The sequence below is a fragment of the Trichoderma gamsii genome, assembly GCF_001481775.2.
Source record: "Trichoderma gamsii strain T6085 chromosome Unknown Scaffold_2.2, whole genome shotgun sequence".
Taxonomy (NCBI): domain Eukaryota; kingdom Fungi; phylum Ascomycota; class Sordariomycetes; order Hypocreales; family Hypocreaceae; genus Trichoderma; species Trichoderma gamsii.
The window spans coordinates 30,383-47,178 of NW_020171339.1; the positions used below are offsets into that span (position 1 = coordinate 30,383).

Here is a 16,796-nt window from a genome sequence, read left to right on the forward strand (position 1 = left end):
ATGTCAACCCACCGGCCGAATGCTTTCAATAGCTTGCGGATGGGAGGTAAGCTCACTATTCGACTCTATACGCCTTAGCATATGGATGAGACTGACTCTTCGGTTCAACTTGCAGAGGTCATCCGCGAGAGAGTTCAAGATGGTGTCACCGGCGAGACTAGAGATCTGCAGTACACTCAGTGCAAGATTGTTGGAAATGGCTCGTTCGGCGTTGTCTTTCAAACCAAGCTTTCACCATCCGGCGAAGATGCTGCCATCAAGCGAGTCCTCCAAGACAAGCGATTCAAGGTATGATTTCCTCACCTCTCCCCATCCCCCCGCCAATGACTGATTGTCTTTATACAGAATCGTGAGCTCCAAATCATGCGAATTGTTCGACACCCGAATATCGTTCAGCTGAAGGCTTTCTATTACTCGAACGGCGAACGTGTATGTATAACCTTGGCGCTGTCTGAAAGCATTGCAGCTGACATAAGATTCAGAAAGATGAGGTCTATCTCAACCTGGTCCAGGAATTCGTTCCTGAGACCGTCTATCGGGCATCTCGTTTTTTCAATAAAATGAAGACCACTATGCCCACGTTGGAGGTCAAGCTGTACATTTACCAGCTTTTCCGAGCTCTTGCCTACATCCACTCCCAGGGCATCTGCCATAGAGACATCAAGCCTCAGAATCTCCTTCTCGATCCCAACAGCGGAATTCTTAAGCTGTGCGACTTTGGCAGTGCTAAGATCCTGGTCGAGAACGAGCCTAACGTCTCATACATCTGCTCGCGGTACTATCGTGCACCCGAGCTCATTTTCGGTGCTACTAACTACACCACCAAAATTGGTACGACATCCGGTACTCCATCAAGACCTGTATATGTTTGCTAACGTACTCTATCTGCAGATGTGTGGTCCACTGGATGTGTCATGGCTGAGCTGATGCTTGGTCAGCCTCTGTTCCCGGGTGAATCTGGTATTGACCAGCTGGTTGAGATCATCAAAGTCCTCGGCACGCCGACTCGAGAGCAGATTCGCACCATGAACCCCAACTACATGGAGCACAAGTTCCCGCAGATCAAGCCTCACCCCTTCAACAAGGTCTTCCGAAAGGCTGATGCTAACGCCATCGACCTCATCTCCCGATTGTTGGAGTACACACCAACCGAGCGTCAAGCTGCCGTCGACGCCATGGTACACCCCTTCTTCGACGAACTCAGGGATCCCAACACTAAGCTGCCCGATTCCCGCCATGGGACTGGTCAACTGCGAGACTTGCCCGATCTCTTTGACTTCACTCACCACGGTAGGCCAAACCATTCAAAGAGGTGTGATCTGATTTCGATCATGAACTAACGTCTTTCAGAACTCTCCATCGCTCCCCAGCTCAACCAGCTCCTCGTACCAGCGCACATGAAGCCCGTTCTCTCCGCCCGAGGTCTTGATATTGACAACCTCACGCCAATGGCGAAGCAAGACATGCTGGCCAAATTGGACTGAGCCACATGTCGGCCAGATGGAGTGTGGCTGGTTACTGCTGTACTCGTCGAAACGCTTGGTGTCTCTGGAAGATTAAATCCTGTTCTCGCTCCAGTGCGGAGCTTTGGATGATGCCAAGGGTAATGGCTCGCTGTTATACTTTAGGCCATGCTGAGAGAATGGAGGATGATATATACGCCCAAAGCTTCTGCTGCGTTGGAGCCTACGCGCTCAGCACCGGGGGACAGGCGAGATGGTTTTTGCTGTCTGTTGTGGAAAGGAAGGCTTCGGAAACTGTCTCAAAATTGGCAAGGAATGGAGGCGTTTTATTTTGTTTTGGTCCCCTAAAAACCTTAGTTTTCCTGGCAGGAAACTAGGTTCATCCGCCAGTACGAGGGAGGCTGCATTGATGCGCATCTCAGGGAATCGCTTTTTTAGACCACGTTTGATGCATGATGGAGCTGGCTGTTACTTTGTTTTCTTTTCTTCTTTTTTCCTGTTGTCGTGTTACGAGGCTCAGTGCAGTGGAAATGGATGATTATGGGGGCCGACGGTTTCGGATGTCGACCTTGTGTCTTTGACAACGGTGTCTCCTTTTTCGCCTCCAACGCATCGGCGTACAGAGGAAGAGGGAATCTGGGAGGTGAGAGGAAACGTTGAAATTGCTGGACCAGATTTGATATCTTGGATCGCGGGATATAGAAACCCTGCAGCAAAGCCCGGATGTCGCAGACAGTGGATGGGGAAAATGAGCTTTAGCGGGATATTAGGACAGGCATCGTTTAAACAGATGAAAAAAGGAATGGGAGATGGATTTTAACTACTACTATGAGAGCACTTATGGAAACGTTTACTGATCCTGGTTGAGGTGTGGTTAAAACAAAGGGATTGAAAATAAACAATTTGAATGGACACACATAAAAAAAAAAAGAGGTGCAGCGAGCCAGGTGAGCTGCCAAACAACAAACCGTCTGAGGAGGGCTAGGAGCTATGCTGGCCTGTTTGCAGTGGATTTTTCTTTTACGAAGACAAAAACATAATAAATAGCATTTACACTAGAATCATCAATGGGCTTATTCAATGTTGGGATGTGTGAAGGCCAATGAGCATCTGAGAATCCCAGTCTGCTGTCTACCATTCAGCATCAAAAACGATGGTAGCACGAGTTCCTGCAGCCGGCCTGAAAGGGATATTAGAAAAGAAGACAGGTAACATCGTACAAGAAAAGTAGTGTAAGTATGTATAACCAAAACATCAAGAGTTTCCTTGAAGCTCGTGATTCTATACGGCATAGCCTTGGCGTGATAGGTGACCGGGCGGCTACGCGAGTGAGAGCGAGGCCAAAAATGCGGCCTGAGGCACTAATGTGGACTAGGGCGCTTGCATGTGCAGATCCGCTTTCCAGCAGGGAATTGGCTGCTACGGTTGAGGACCTGCTTAGCTCGAGCCTCTTGAAGCCGTCGCGCGCGTTGCAGCTTTTCCCGAGCTTTAAGCAGCATCTCAAACAGTCAATTGCACGCCTTACCATCGCTTTGTGCTCCAGCCGAGCGTCGAATCATGGCCGACTACGATCGAAGACAGCAGGGCAGCTTTAACCGCAAGAGGAGATACAGAGGTTCGTCATATTCCTATACGTGTATACACACGCTCTGCAGAAGCTGATGCGACCGTCTCCCAACCCAGATGACGATGATCATTATGACCGGCGCCAGCAGCGACGGCGAATAGATTCAGCGCCACCGCCTGTGCGCCTTCGAAGGCAGCTCCTCAGCATCGCTGATTCCCCTCTGCGCCGATGGAGCGAAGAAGTGCAGTCAATTGCCCGCCTGGTGGCCGACAACTACGATGACGAGAACCTACGCAATACCTTTGTGAATCTGGCCATGCAGCTGGTTGTTGAGCAGCCCCTGAAGACTCCGTTCGTGGCAGCTGTGGTGCTGGTAGCCAACACTCTCAAGCCCGAGATTGTGGACGCCATCTTGACGCTCGCTACCCAAGAAACGGAGAGCAAGATTGCCAAGGGGGAGTGGAAGCACGTGAAGCTGTATTTGAAGTTCTTGGCATGCCTTCAGGCGTGCTTGCAAGGCGATGGAATATTCCCTCTTCTCGAAGAACTCTTTAGCCGCGCGGCTGACTTACAGACTGCAAGCTCCGAGGATGTAGGCTACCCTTTGTTCTCCTCAGATTCGTTCACGAACTAACACTTGTCCATCTAGACGATCGGCACGGAAATTGTCAAGATCATTTTGCTCACGATTCCTTACATCATGGCCGCTGCTCCCGGTCAATTCCAGCAAAAGGCGGCGGATCTCATGGACAAGACCGATATCATCGCGTCTGAGCCCCATGCGCTCCAGGCCTTGGTTGACCCCTATCACCCCGATATCAAAGATGAAAGCTCATCGGCCTCTCTAAGCTTGTGCATGCTTCTGCAAAAGCAGCTGCAAGCTGAAGCCGCCAAAAACTGGGAGCTGACCTGTATCCCCCGGCCCTGGAACATGCCCCTGGAAGACATTGAATCTCAGGATAAGCTTGCCAATGCGCCAAAGCACGAGCTGCCAAAAATCTCCATACCCGCAACGGTGATTGCTGGTCCTCGGCCACTCTTCCCTGAGGTCTATTTTTCTGTTTACTCCGACCAGGACGTGGAATCCGTGCCTTCGACGGATAGCGTGGCATCATCTTTAATAAGGGATGGTCTTACCGACACAATCAACGGCCTTCACTTCAATAGAAACGCCACAGCGAGATATCTGATCGACTTGGACTGCTATTTTGCCGATGATACCTTTGTCAAGAGAGCCACCCCATTTGATGAGCTGCGCAACGTGACGCCAGGAAAGTCCACATGGAAGCCGGAAGATGTCGCTGTTGACATTGTGTTTGCGCAGCTGTTCCAGCTACCTTCGCCCGAGCACAAATTGGTCTACTACCACTCCGTTTTGACAGAGGCTTGCAAACTTGCCCCAGCTGCCATTGCGCCCAGTCTAGGACGAGCCATTCGCTATCTTTACAACAATTCTCCTCGAATGGACTTGCAGCTGGGCTTCAGATTCCTCGATTGGTTCTCTCACCATTTGAGTAACTTTGGTTTTACTTGGAAATGGGCAGAGTGGAGCGACGACTGCAGCCTTCCAGACATCCACCCTATCAAATGGTTTCTTAAAGGCGCCTTGGACAAGGAAGTACGACTTAGTTTCGCTCAGCGTATTCAGAAGACCCTTCCGGAACCATATCAACCCTTGGTTGGTCCTGAAAAGGAAAAAGATGTCCCTGATTTCAAATTTAATAACCCTGGTAAGCCACTACTCCTTGTACGTCAAGTATCATCATCGCATTGATGCTAACCAACTACGTCGCTTTATTCAGATACGCCATTCGCTAGCGAAGGTCAAGAGCTTAGCGGTTTGCTCAGAAAGAAAGCCCCCGATGAAGAATTCCAGCCCATCATTGACAAGATTCAATCTGACGCTAGCGAAAGAGCACTCGATCCAGTCGTTGCAAGCACTGATGTCTTGATGACGGCCATTTGCTGGGTTGGATCAAAATCACTAAGCCATGTCATAGCGTGCATTGAGCGAAGCAAAAGCCGACTTGTCGATGCTGCCAATTCATCGCCAGCGGCGCAAAATCAAATCCTAGCTGCCGTCATGGCCTACTGGTCCGCACACCCCGGAATCGCCCTGTCCATCGTCGACAAGCTGGTGAACTATTCTATCCTTACGCCCACCTCGATTGTGCGCTGGGCTTTGACGGCCGATCCTGTTGCCGATGGTGCTACTGCTGGCGAATCCCTTGCCCAGCCTCACATCTTTGAGCTTGTCTTGAACACGGTGACCAAGGTTTCTTTCAAAACCCGTCAGCTTGTCTCTTCTCCGGAAACAGATGAGGAAACACGCAAGGCTGAGTCCAAGGCCATCGTGGATCTTTTCAGCACTCTCAATGACTTGCTGGTAAGCTGGGCGGGCGGCAGCAAGGATGAACTGATGGAGACTGGCGATGGCTCAAGTGAGCGCGAGGCTACCATTCGTCAATGGGGTCAGCGGTGGCTCAGGGTGTTTAAGCGCTTGGGAGCAATTGAAGAGGCCTTCCTCGTCGAGGCGGCCAAGGTAAAGCCTGGTTCATCGAATGGAGGAGTCGATGCGGTCTAGAAGACCTGGGTCGAAGACTATGACTACTATGGTGACATACTGTAAGACAAAGGAGAGGTATGTGACAAGAAAAACGTGTTGGGCTCGTATATGAGTGAGGGGGGACAATTTATAAGTTGCTATTGGGATTTGCCCGATAGGTACTTGCGAGTAGAGGGTTGATAAGGGTCATGCTTTTTAAAAGCAACGGTTTCGTTTTGATCTTTGCCAGGTTTTTCTACTTTTTATAGGCTAATTTAGAGTGAAATATTCGGGAGGTTTAGAAAAATCAGAATTTAAGAGCTATTTTTACCTACAAAAGTAATACATATGACACTCGTCTTCTTTATTACAATTCCGTCCACCTCTCCAACTTCGCCCAAGGAAGGGGGGATATGCTGAAAGAAAAAATATTGCTTATGTCGTGCTCAGCTAAAGAAATCCTCTGTTATTCTCAAAGATTAGATGCTCTATGAGATAGATAGTAGGTCATGCTCAATCGTTGATAATTTTCATCGTACGCCATCGTGAGCTGTTTTCACGATGACCCTGTCCTCCCAAAAAAAGCTACTTTCCCACAAAAGACTTGTGTCTATGGGAGAGAGAAGGAAAAAAATCAAGTGACAAGTCTTGTAGTCGTTGTCGTTATTGTTACTGTCGTCTTCGTCGTGGTATTATACGCATGTAATAGCGAAAAAAATAAAAAGCAAGATTCGTTACCATCCCCCAAACTCCATTTGTTACCATGTTCTGTTTCCTTAGAAGTCTGTCATAACCAGACTATACTATCCGGGCACGCAAATACTCGCCAATCAAAAGGGAAAAAAGGATGCCTTAAAGGAAAGGAAAGAAAATAAACCTTTCGCCTCTATAAAGAGACTTATTCGTCGTCGTCGAGCTGTAGTGTCATGCTATCAGTTTCCTCTTGATCGGCTGCGGCATCGTCCCGCCCGATATGACAGGCGGCTGCGTTTTTTCGCCCATCCGTTTGAGTTTCTCGAGTAAATGACTGTAAGAGTGTTAGACTCGCAATTCTATCAGATACAGGTTGAGGGCGGCGGCGAAATGTATCAACTAGTTGACGGAAAGACTCCTTTGCCGATCCACTAAGATCTGGTATTCCGTTGGGCGGTGGGCTTGGGGATGGAAAGGCCTCGATTGTTGTGGGATTCGATGAGTGAGAAGAGTGAGTGGTGTTGATGGATGATGATGATAATGAGGGTGGTAGAGAATTTAGTGAATCAGGACGAGGGTCAACATTGGGGGCAGCTGTTTTTGCTGTATCTGTAGGAGGAGGGAACTCAACGAGAATCAGAAACGGTGGGAAGTAGGCATACTTGATTGGCATGTGGCCGCGGGAGCTTTCAGTGACTGCTAGATTGAGCCTCTTGGTTTGCTCCTGGTGCTCTTCAAAGTGTTTTTGGATTCGGGCTTGGCATCCGTCAGCATCGCCACCTCTTACAACGTAGGTACAGTCGTCCTGGTCGCACGTCCAGGCGTCGCCGGGCCCGCGAGGAACTGTGGAGGGTATTTTCTCCGTTCGAATCACTATCTGGATGGGCTCTAAGTTTTCAGGTCGTAGCGGAGCAGCTTGAACAGCGTCCCTGGGGATGTGTGCTACAGTTGATTCCTGCATGGAAACATCTTCCTCTTGCTCTTCCTCTCGGTCAGAGAAGTAATGTGATCGTTTCAAGCCCGAGGATTCGGAGTCCGGCTCGCTATCATCTCCAATTTCGGCGAAAGTTCGTTTCTTGGAAGAAGCCACCGTTCGCAAGCTAGATGTCTTGCCTGGTCTCCGGCCAGGACGCTTCACGGTCTTCCCGATGGGGCGAGGTGAGTCGTCGGTTTCACGCGGAGAAGATTCCCCCTCAACAGCGGATGGCACTGGCTGCTTTGATGAACGCTGAGTTTTATCGCGTCGCACCAAGCGGTAAGGGAACTCGGATATTTTTATAGCGCGTGGGTTGAACGGTTTTTCTGCCAATTCCTCTAGGTATGACCAAAGTTGCAACGCCTGGAACCTGTCCTTGTCTAAATTCTGCAACAAAGCAGCAGCATTATAGTGCAGTACTTCTTGAACAGGGATTTTGTGGGAACCCGCAGAACCGTCTTTCCACATAGGGAACTTGTAATCAAAGTAGAGGGTATTAAGCGTAGTGGTTCCAGAGATGCCTCGTTTTGACCCAACTCGCTGCTCGCATATCTCCTCTACTGCAGAGAGAACGGAGGCAAAGGGAGTTTGATCTTCGTGCGCAGTGGTCGTGGCAGCATCAGCAGATTGAGTATGGATTGCTGGTTGCTGGACAGTGATGTTAGGAGTAGCCACATCCATATTTGAGGCTGGTTTCGATCGCCTTGACAGTTGGATTTGATCAGAGTCGACTTTGTCCATGCTGACGCTCCTGGCAATGCGACTTGAGGACCTGTTGCTTGGTGCTGGACTCGCTCTTTCACGTGGTGAAGGACTGCGCGCTTTTCGAGGATTCTTGAGTGCTACCATGGTTTTATGTACCACATCCTGTATGGACGTTAGCCACGGAGATAGCAACTATAGCGAAGTGGTTGACTCACGGCATGCTCAATTGTGAACCATTTATAGAATGGGGTTTGTTTCCAGTCAATGAGTTCGAGAGATTCCTGTGTGAATTGACAAACCAAGAAAATGGCGTGCTCAGCACACCGCTCCAAGACCTCATTAAATGTTGCCCCGTCGCCAGTTTTCATGGCATACTAAAAAGTCATTTAGCTTTGGCCTTGTTACCGATACTACCATTCACTCACCTGCAGAAAGTCATCGTGAAGAGCTTCTAGAAGGCCTGAACCTGATGCCTTCGGAATTTGGCTTAGTCGCTTTGAGTTATATATATCCACCAGGTTATAGTACATGGTCGTGGCTTCGCACATCTTGTTGAATATTGGGCGATAGGCCTCTGAAGGGTTAATCTCGTACCAAGCTCCTCGGCCCAGCGCCCACACGAGGGGGCGCGCTCCTGGCGCTTCTCCGATCGAATAAGCGATGCATTGGCGAATCTCTATGGGAGTGGATGATCGGACCTTCATGATAACTGTGATTGTCAGAAAAGCTATTGCGACGACGGAAGGGGCGGCATAGTGCGTGGCGGCAACTCACGAAGTCTCCTGTCTGAAGCATCCTCCATGATGAGGTAGCCTCGCACGATATACGGGCCTCTCACAGCGACATCGAGGGCATTCTCGAGCACCTCGCCTTTCCTGTCATAGACGGTGGCATTTCGCAGCTCAAGGCAAGGATAGTTATCCTTGTGGACGTCCTTTGGTTGCGATCTGACGACATTGGACTCTTGCAACCAGCGGATCTTGTCCCCATCAACAGTTTCGACACTCGATGTCGACGCCCTTCGCCTGCGTCCGCTCATTGTGATTTGAGAAGATGATTGGCAACCATAGAACGATGGTGATATGGAAGATCGGGAATATCAAGAAATAACAGATTTCGATCTAGAGGGAGCAGGAGGAGAGCGAAGAATCGATCGAAAAGATGTTTGTCGTGACGTCGATCTTGATTGTGGGGAAAGACTCTGGGCTGACTTGATGAACTGCTGGCCAACTGACTGGTTTCTGTTGGAGGAAATGGAACGACGATTTTCTCTGGTTACAGCCGGATGACCGTGCACAAAATTCAGCCCAGGAGAGCTGTCGACGGTTTTGGCGCAGTTGAAGATGCAAAGCAAATGGCGTGGAAGTTGGAAAGGCTATAGCACTTGGAAGCAGTTCGCAATGCCTTCAATGCTTTAGCAGCAGTGGAACACGCCAACGCGCTAACTTGGCGTCCTACATGGCGGTTCGCGACTAAAGAATGCGCCGGAATTACAATCGGCGGTAGAGACTTTGGAAGGGTCAGCGGCTTTGACAGCTAATCGGTAGTTGGAGAAGCCTTGTAAGGACTCACTGGCAGCACTGGAGGGCTCTGCAGGACAGCGCTGTGGCATGACCCCACCACAGCTTGGCTGCTGTACAAACGCAAGCATTACTTGCATGTAAATACTGTTTAGGCATTTAGAAACCACATGCTTTTTAGACGATGAATTATAGATTCAGTTTATACTTCTCATTGTCTATTTAACTCTTGATGGGGGATTTCGCAATGCGACGTCTGGCGCAGCTCCAAGTCAGTAAACGCTGACATTCTGCTGAGAAGAAAAAGTCCATGAGTTACGCCGGTGGATAAGTAGTATGATGGGACCCTTGCATCGGTTTTTGAACAGGCCCTACTCCGCTGTACCGGTCACATTCCATCTGCCTAAGAGGGGCTTCTGTACATGCTATTCAGCACCACAAACACCGGATCTTGTGTTCCTGCCTTGCTAGCTCGGCGCCTCTCAGGTATTTGTACCTGCGATATCTTATCGCTGCGCTAAGTCAATTTTTTTTTTCCAATCGCCGCCCATAGCCTGAATCGCGACTTGATTGTTGGAGGTGAAAGTGAGATCGTTGTGAAAGCTACATAATTTGCAGCTTCCCTTTATCCTCAGACTTTTCTCCTCTTTTTTTCTTTCGGTCCCTTTCGTATTTCTTCATTTTTCTTTCCCCATATCCAGCTTTGAACTCGTATGCGACGGCTTGGAAAAGTACTATCAACAATGGCTTCGGACGTCGTCCGGGATGGTGTTTTTGGTAGGCAATGTCTTTCTATGCGCTGACTTCGACTGCGCTTCTGCTTTGCTGATGCCTTTGGCTCTGCTAATGCGATTTGGTTTGCCCTCACAGCCATAAACAAGCCTTGCGGCATCAGCTCTGCCCAGGTTATACGAGAATGCCAGCAAGCCTTCAACCCTTCTTCATTCTTCAAACCGATGATCGATGCAGAGATTGCCCGACGACTTAAAGAAGGCGGCCAGTTCCATCGGCGCAGGGCTGAAAAGAAGGCGTCTCAGGTCAAGATTGGCCATGGAGGAACCTTGGATCCCTTGGCGACGGGTGTATTGATTCTGGGCATTGGGTCTGCCACAAAGCAGCTTCCTCAGTTCCTCGACTGCACCAAAACGTACGAGACCATTGTCTTATTCGGCGCGAGTACCGACACCTACGACAGAGTCGGCCGTATTTTGTTCAAGCGTCCATATGATCACATCACACGAGAGATGGTGGAAAAGGAGCTGGAGGGCTTCAAGGGCAAGCAGATTCAGATCCCACCGCTTTACTCCGCGCTCAAGATGAACGGCAAGCCTCTCTACGAATATGCGCGCGAAGGAAAGCCTATACCCAGAGAGATTGAAGGAAGAGAGGTCGAAGTGTTGGAAATTGAGCTTGTGGAATGGTACGAGCCTAAGAAGCACACCCATCGCTGGCCAACAGAGGAAGCAGAAGCCGCTGAGCGCAATCTTGCCGAGCAGGCTTGGCGGGTCACAAAGCAACAGGAGACTGCACGGAAGCTCACGCCAGAGGAGAAGGAGCAGGATGATCAAGCAGTTGCGGCGCATGAGAGTTTCAAGCGTAAATTCGAAGAGCGACAAGACGAGCTCATCAGAGATGCGCCACGTAAGAAGCAGCGCCCTTCCAAGCACTCTGCCATGATGTCTGGCGCACTCGGTCAGCTGCCTCAGCCCATCCACTCAAACAAGGGTAAAAATCTTGTGCCTCCTTCGCCAGATGAGAGCACCCCTCCGCCGTGGAACGACGAAGGTCCTCCTGCTGCCCGGATCCGATTAAAGGTGACATCAGGTTTCTATGTGCGAAGCTTCTGTCATGATCTTGGCACCAAGTTGGGATCGGCAGGCCTCATGGCAGAGCTTGACCGTGTCCGCCAGAGTGATTTCACCGTCGGCGGCACCAACTGCCTTGAGTACGAAGACCTGGCCAAGGGCGAGGAGGTGTGGGCACCCAAGGTCGCCGATATGCTGGCGCGATGGAATGGAGAGCCCGAGGGACAGTGGCCTGGCCCTAAGGCAGCTGAATCACCGAAGAAGCCAGAGAAGAGAAGCCCAAGCCCAAGTACTGGCGCGTCAGCTTCTGCTCGATCTGAAAAGCGATCGCGATCGCCATCTGTGAATGGCGCCTCGTCGCCCGCTCGCAAACTCCAGGCTAAAGGCGATGGAGAGAAGCCTACACGACAGGTCACTGGCGCCAAACCACCCACAAAGTCGGATGACGAGAAATCCTGGAATGGATTTGAGGACTGAATTGGACGAGGAAAAAACAAACCAAAAAAACAATCATTAGTATATCAAAGCGGATTATCTCCTTTCTGTTGTTCAGGAGAGGAATACGACAGCGTTGCTCCGGACAGTTGAGGTCAGGAACACATGCCTATGCGTATACAAACCAATGGCGCAGGGGCATGAGGGCATTATATAGAATCGCAAGCAAATACTTCCACGAGTGTAGTCTCTTACACCATGCTACCATAAAGATGCTTCTTAGTTCTCATGTTTCCTCCACCCAGTGATTAGCCGATACCTTTTACATACACCTTACTACACATTCCCCAGCCACTCCCTCGAGTCGTGCAAACCCAAAAGTCCCGGTATTAAAGTCAAAAGCCAGGGCATGATCCGTTGTTGCGCATTATCCATTCGCCAACGAAAGAAAAGTGTAAGACAAAGAGAAAGAATCAATACAAATAGATCTCAACGCTTCCAGTTCCCATATCTGATATTCCGTAATAACCCAACCCATTAAACCAGTCCATCCAATTCGCCCATTGTTATTCCTTTTGCTCTTCATTTATTCATATATCCATTCATTCAATATCCCTAGACGCCAACGTCAGAGCCTCTGCGTCGTATCCTTCTATCAGCAGCGTCTTAACTTTTTCAATTCGATGCATAGCTAGCTCCAGCTTATCCAACCGTACTCTCTTCTCCACATCCCGCTGCTCGAGTTCCGACACCTTCTGCTCCAGGGCCGCCCTCGCGCGTCGCTCCGTGGCCACCATCTCATTAGCCTGCTCAAACAGCGTCGCACTGAGATCCTCGAGTTCCCGGTTCGTCTCATTGAGGCGACCCTCTGCCGCTTTACGCAGCATCTGCTCCTTGTTCAGAGCTTCAAGCAGGTCTTCTGCTGTGCGGCCACTATATCTCGTCGTCGTCGTCAACGGCGTCATTGTCACTCTTGGTTCAGTCGGGGGCGGCGTCACGGGAGGCGCGGCCCTGGATACCGCCGGGGGGCTCGCGGTCTGCGGTCGACGCGAATACATCAGCGCGGATATCCTCGTCGCTCCGGCCTGGAAGAAGGACGAGCGGGTGGGACTGTGCGATTGTTCGGGCGTTGACGACGGCAGCATGGCTCGCAGCTTGGTCAGCTCGGCCTCGTAGTCTGCCCAGCGGTCGACGGCGGCGGTGGCCTTTTGGTTCAGCTGGAAGACCTGGATTTCGAGCTCGGCGATGCGGGCTTGGGCCTCGAGCAGCTGGGTTGATGGCGGCTCGGCATCGTGGGGGGGGATCACGACGCCGCAGTTGGGGCAGCAAGATGGGCTGGGATCGACAAAGAGGGATGTTGTTTTCGAAGCAGCGGCCGTCACGACCATGGTGGACGACATAGTAGCCAGAATGATGCTGTGCCTTTCCTTGTGCGATGCCTTGTTTCCAGCCGCTTTCGGCACAAGATACGCCGAGCTCTCGTCTTCGTTCAAAGACCCAAAAAAAAAACCAAATGATGAAATGAGGTCAGAGCAGTTGGGCAGTCGTAGGGTTGAAGAAGCACATGCAGGTGCGCTGGCGGGGTGGTTTAAGGGAATGTCGCGTGTGTTAGTGGAGCGCTGTGCAGGGGCAGACGCAAACCTTATGAGGGAGACAGGCTGAGATGCCCTTGGAAGCGCCAATGCAAGGGGGGGCTGGAGACATTGACAGCGGCAAGGTCCGCTTTATCTATTCCACGAGCTGGTCTGTGTGGCTGATCGTGTTGAAAACTGGATTGCCGTTGTACAGCCTCCACGAGACACGAAGAGTTGCTATAATTAGATATAGTTGACACATGCGCACAGATACGGAGCAAGGAGCAAACAAATAATATCAAGACACTTCCATAATATTGCCGCGCGACTGCTTCGCAGAGGCCCGTGTATCAATAGTATAGAGGACTGCCTAAGATGAAGAGCACCTCTAAGAGCTCCAATGTTGCAGCAACGGATAGCTGCGGCAATTCAGGGCATACGCTGCAGCTGTCTAGTCAGGTACAGATCAGGGGGAAAGCGCGCTAAATCCAAGCCCGACTCCATGTCCAAACCCATGCCTACCAGTAAGCTATTTTGATGGAGCACAGTAACATTCAAATGCGTGCCTGGTAGGGTCTGTGCTGTTCGACATCTAATGTATCGCCTCATTTGTTCGCCATCCATTTCGGCGTTCTGAGTGTCCGGTTCCAATAGCGACCTTATGTTTGACTAATTAACCCCAGTTCTTGCTTAGGTGTTTGCACAGCTATTCTCCCGCAGCTGTTTTTGTGTGTGCGACCCAAGAAGCTGAGCCGTAATGATTGCTGCTGACGACATCTGCAAACTATGATGATGCGCATAGTACAAAAGGTGGCAGTCGATTTTTGGTGTCTTCGCAGTTGCTTCAGCTCGGCTTGGCAACCTTTCGCGGCTCGCTCACGCCTGTATCGGGATCTTTGAACTCTTTCCAGCTAATGGGAACCATGTCATTCCCTGCATCGCTGGTTGCCATGATAACACCTAGTTCGTTGGACGCTGTCGAGAGATAATAGTTGGCCTGGTCGCCCAAGGAGATCTAATCCCAATCTGTCAGTCTTTGTTGTCAACACCAGTGATGGAGGAATATCTCCTTACTACTTGGGCCCGAACGATATCACCGGGTTTGAACGATTCGTGAATCTTGACTTTATCCTGCTCCGTCGCCCTAACGTCCTGTACCCGTATCACGCCCTGCCACTCTGTCTGCAGAACTGTATCGCCAACTTGTTGAATGACTACAATGGCCTGCTTTGGCATGAGTCGCACCACGCGCGCCAACACAGTGTTGCCGACATCTGGCAAGACCTCTCGTTTGCGGCCGCGCCTGATAACAGAGATTGTCGATAATTCTTCCACAGATGGAGCTGTGATCTTGTTTAGACGCTTGGCCGGCCCAGGAGCTTTGGCTGGTGATGTGACGTTGACATTGCCTAGCAGCGACGAGACGATATTGCCTCCGTAAACGTGTGTGCCTGGGCCCGCAGCATATTTACTGGCGGGACCCAAGATCGTGCCTGGAATAGCGAGAGAAGGTAGAGTGTCAGTCGCCATCGAAATCAGATTGGAGCTTCTGAAGCAGCTTCGCCTCTTGCGCTACATCAAAAAATCGCCAGTCATGACAGCAGCAAAAAGGCTTATCGCGATAACTGTCACGTGCCAAGCTCTGATTATCTAATCCACTTCAAAATCCGCATTCGGATCCGGATCGGGCTTTCCCAGGCGGAGAGCGGAGCAAAGACAGTAAAACGCACGGAGCGGGTTGTTTCGATTCTACAAGAATGCCTACTAGCACTCCATGTACAAATAGGCCCTTTTCCTCGGATCGATGGCATCTTGGAAATTTTCCTTAAATTTTTTTTAACTTTCTTTGAAACGAATATTCATTGGTATCTTCCGTATGAAGTGCTACTCACAGAAACGTCACGGGAAAAACTCTAATATTGCTTGATTTGCAACCATTGGTAAGACCAACAGAACCGATCCATGATGCTCCGAGTTGACGCTGACAGCTTGCAAAGATCCATCTTTCCACGCTTGTCCCCTGTAAGGTGCTTACCTTTCCGCGCGCGGTACGAATGGCGGGTCGATTAGTCGAGGATACTGTAGGCAAAAAAACAGCAAAGGAACCAACTATGCTGATCGGCCGGAATCGACGAAATCCGCACCGGCGGAGTGGATTCGCCTAATGCTTACAAAACTTCTGCCGCTAACTGGCGACCAGCTCTTGGAGCTGCTGCAGGATCCAAGAGCCCCAGAAGCTGAGAGGCTGGCGCGTACGGATTCCGGTCATGTAGTATCACAGAATCCGTGACCATTCTGCAATCCAGCAACGCCTCTTTTGTGGCCCTTCTATGCAAAAGTACTCCGAGGTGCTATCTCCGGCAGCCTTCTGGATCCCCGGCACCGTATCGGCACCAATCATCTGTCCTGCAGCGGCATTGAGTTGAGTTTTCACTCTTCTGCCTGGTGATTGAGTGAAACGAATGCGAGGTGCATTATTAAATAGATCGCCATGTGAGTCACCCTGTCGACTAGACGGTGAGACCTGCATGCGGGATGTCGGCATTGAGCCCCTTTTGCCGGATTGTTATCGTTGAACCCACGGCAAGCAACCCTTTGTTTCCTGTACGGAATTCCCCGTATTATATGTGCCTATGCGCAATGAAGCTGTTGCAACCAGGTGCCTTGCATGCCAACGAAGCTGTGGAGGCACGCAGTGGGCTTGGGCACGAATTGCCGAGTTCTCCATCATAGCTCGAAGAGGAGACGCTACGGAGTTCTCGTGCTAGCACTAGGTACATCTACTAGACGATAGTATTGCCTTTTGCGGCGCCTTAAGGCCATGCTTCATCTCAGTCTATGATGCGACCAATTGGCAAAAGGACGTGGTGCCGGTCCATTGTTTTTAATAACAAGTTTAGTTCTATTGGTAAGCTTGCAGCTTTCGCCCTCTGGAAGGGCATACGCCACCCACCATCACAGATATCGCATGGCTAACTAGCCCATCTAGTCTACGAGTTCATCGGATTTCATAGACCCCGAGCTGCTTGCCTAGTGCCAGTTGTAAGTGCCCCTCACCCCCTGCTCGTCGATATCCATCCATACGGGTTATACCCAGAAACGGGATTCTATTGCTTGCTCTCGCCAGCCCTGTCTGTGTAGTATTACAAACGGGAACTACTCCGTAGGCGGTCGTCAATATCCACTTCAGCCATGGATGGCGGGCTGTCGCTCCGCTCGCTTTTAAAGCGAATGTCGCCCCAGCTCAGCTTCTTGTTTGCGTTGACTCGTTCCAATCTACCTTTACGGGGTTTTGTCGCCTCTGATGTGCCGTGTCGTATCTCGTTAGGGTTTCTCCGTCTTGCTTTTTCGTCTTGATAGTTGCCATAATACCAACTCAGGTAGGCTATCTGAACTCATATTCTCCGAGATCAAATTTCGTTTAGACGGGATCACAAAGCCAAGACTCTCTCCACGATAGACTCCACAGCAGCGACCTAGAAGATCTCCGTGGCGCCACTCGCCTTGCTGGGC

General features: G+C 50.5%; 6 protein-coding genes across 6 annotated transcripts; 3 read left to right on the forward strand and 3 right to left on the reverse strand.

The window, feature by feature from the left end:
* Positions 1–1,484, forward strand: TGAM01_v200561 (CMGC/GSK protein kinase; the record flags this gene model as incomplete). Its single annotated transcript, XM_018808169.1, has 6 exons — positions 1–46; positions 116–288; positions 346–429; positions 483–831; positions 892–1,290; positions 1,351–1,484. 6 exons carry the CDS (start codon positions 1–3, stop codon positions 1,482–1,484), a joined length of 1,185 nt encoding a protein of 394 aa, XP_018658569.1.
* A 1,536-nt stretch (positions 1,485–3,020) lies between these two features.
* On the forward strand, positions 3,021–5,614 carry TGAM01_v200562 (hypothetical protein; the record flags this gene model as incomplete). Its single annotated transcript, XM_024548579.1, has 4 exons — positions 3,021–3,078; positions 3,147–3,622; positions 3,680–4,760; positions 4,833–5,614. The coding sequence occupies 4 exons, from the start codon at positions 3,021–3,023 to the stop codon at positions 5,612–5,614; spliced, it is 2,397 nt and encodes a 798-aa protein (XP_024406590.1).
* Positions 5,615–6,473: 859 nt separating this feature from the next.
* On the reverse strand, positions 6,474–8,988 carry TGAM01_v200563 (hypothetical protein; the record flags this gene model as incomplete). The annotated part of the gene is made up of 4 exons (XM_018808171.1): positions 6,474–8,111; positions 8,165–8,323; positions 8,375–8,658; positions 8,724–8,988. 4 exons carry the CDS (start codon positions 8,986–8,988, stop codon positions 6,474–6,476), a joined length of 2,346 nt encoding a protein of 781 aa, XP_018658571.1.
* Positions 8,989–10,212: 1,224 nt separating this feature from the next.
* Positions 10,213–11,751, forward strand: TGAM01_v200564 (tRNA pseudouridine55 synthase; the record flags this gene model as incomplete). The annotated part of the gene is made up of 2 exons (XM_018808172.1): positions 10,213–10,246; positions 10,340–11,751. The coding sequence occupies 2 exons, from the start codon at positions 10,213–10,215 to the stop codon at positions 11,749–11,751; spliced, it is 1,446 nt and encodes a 481-aa protein (XP_018658572.1).
* Positions 11,752–12,311: 560 nt separating this feature from the next.
* Positions 12,312–13,097, reverse strand: TGAM01_v200565 (hypothetical protein; the record flags this gene model as incomplete). Its single annotated transcript, XM_018808173.1, has 1 exon — positions 12,312–13,097. One exon carries the CDS (start codon positions 13,095–13,097, stop codon positions 12,312–12,314), a length of 786 nt encoding a protein of 261 aa, XP_018658573.1.
* A 1,030-nt stretch (positions 13,098–14,127) lies between these two features.
* On the reverse strand, positions 14,128–14,813 carry TGAM01_v200566 (hypothetical protein; the record flags this gene model as incomplete). Its single annotated transcript, XM_018808174.1, has 2 exons — positions 14,128–14,298; positions 14,358–14,813. 2 exons carry the CDS (start codon positions 14,811–14,813, stop codon positions 14,128–14,130), a joined length of 627 nt encoding a protein of 208 aa, XP_018658574.1.
* Positions 14,814–16,796: the final 1,983 nt, after the last annotated feature.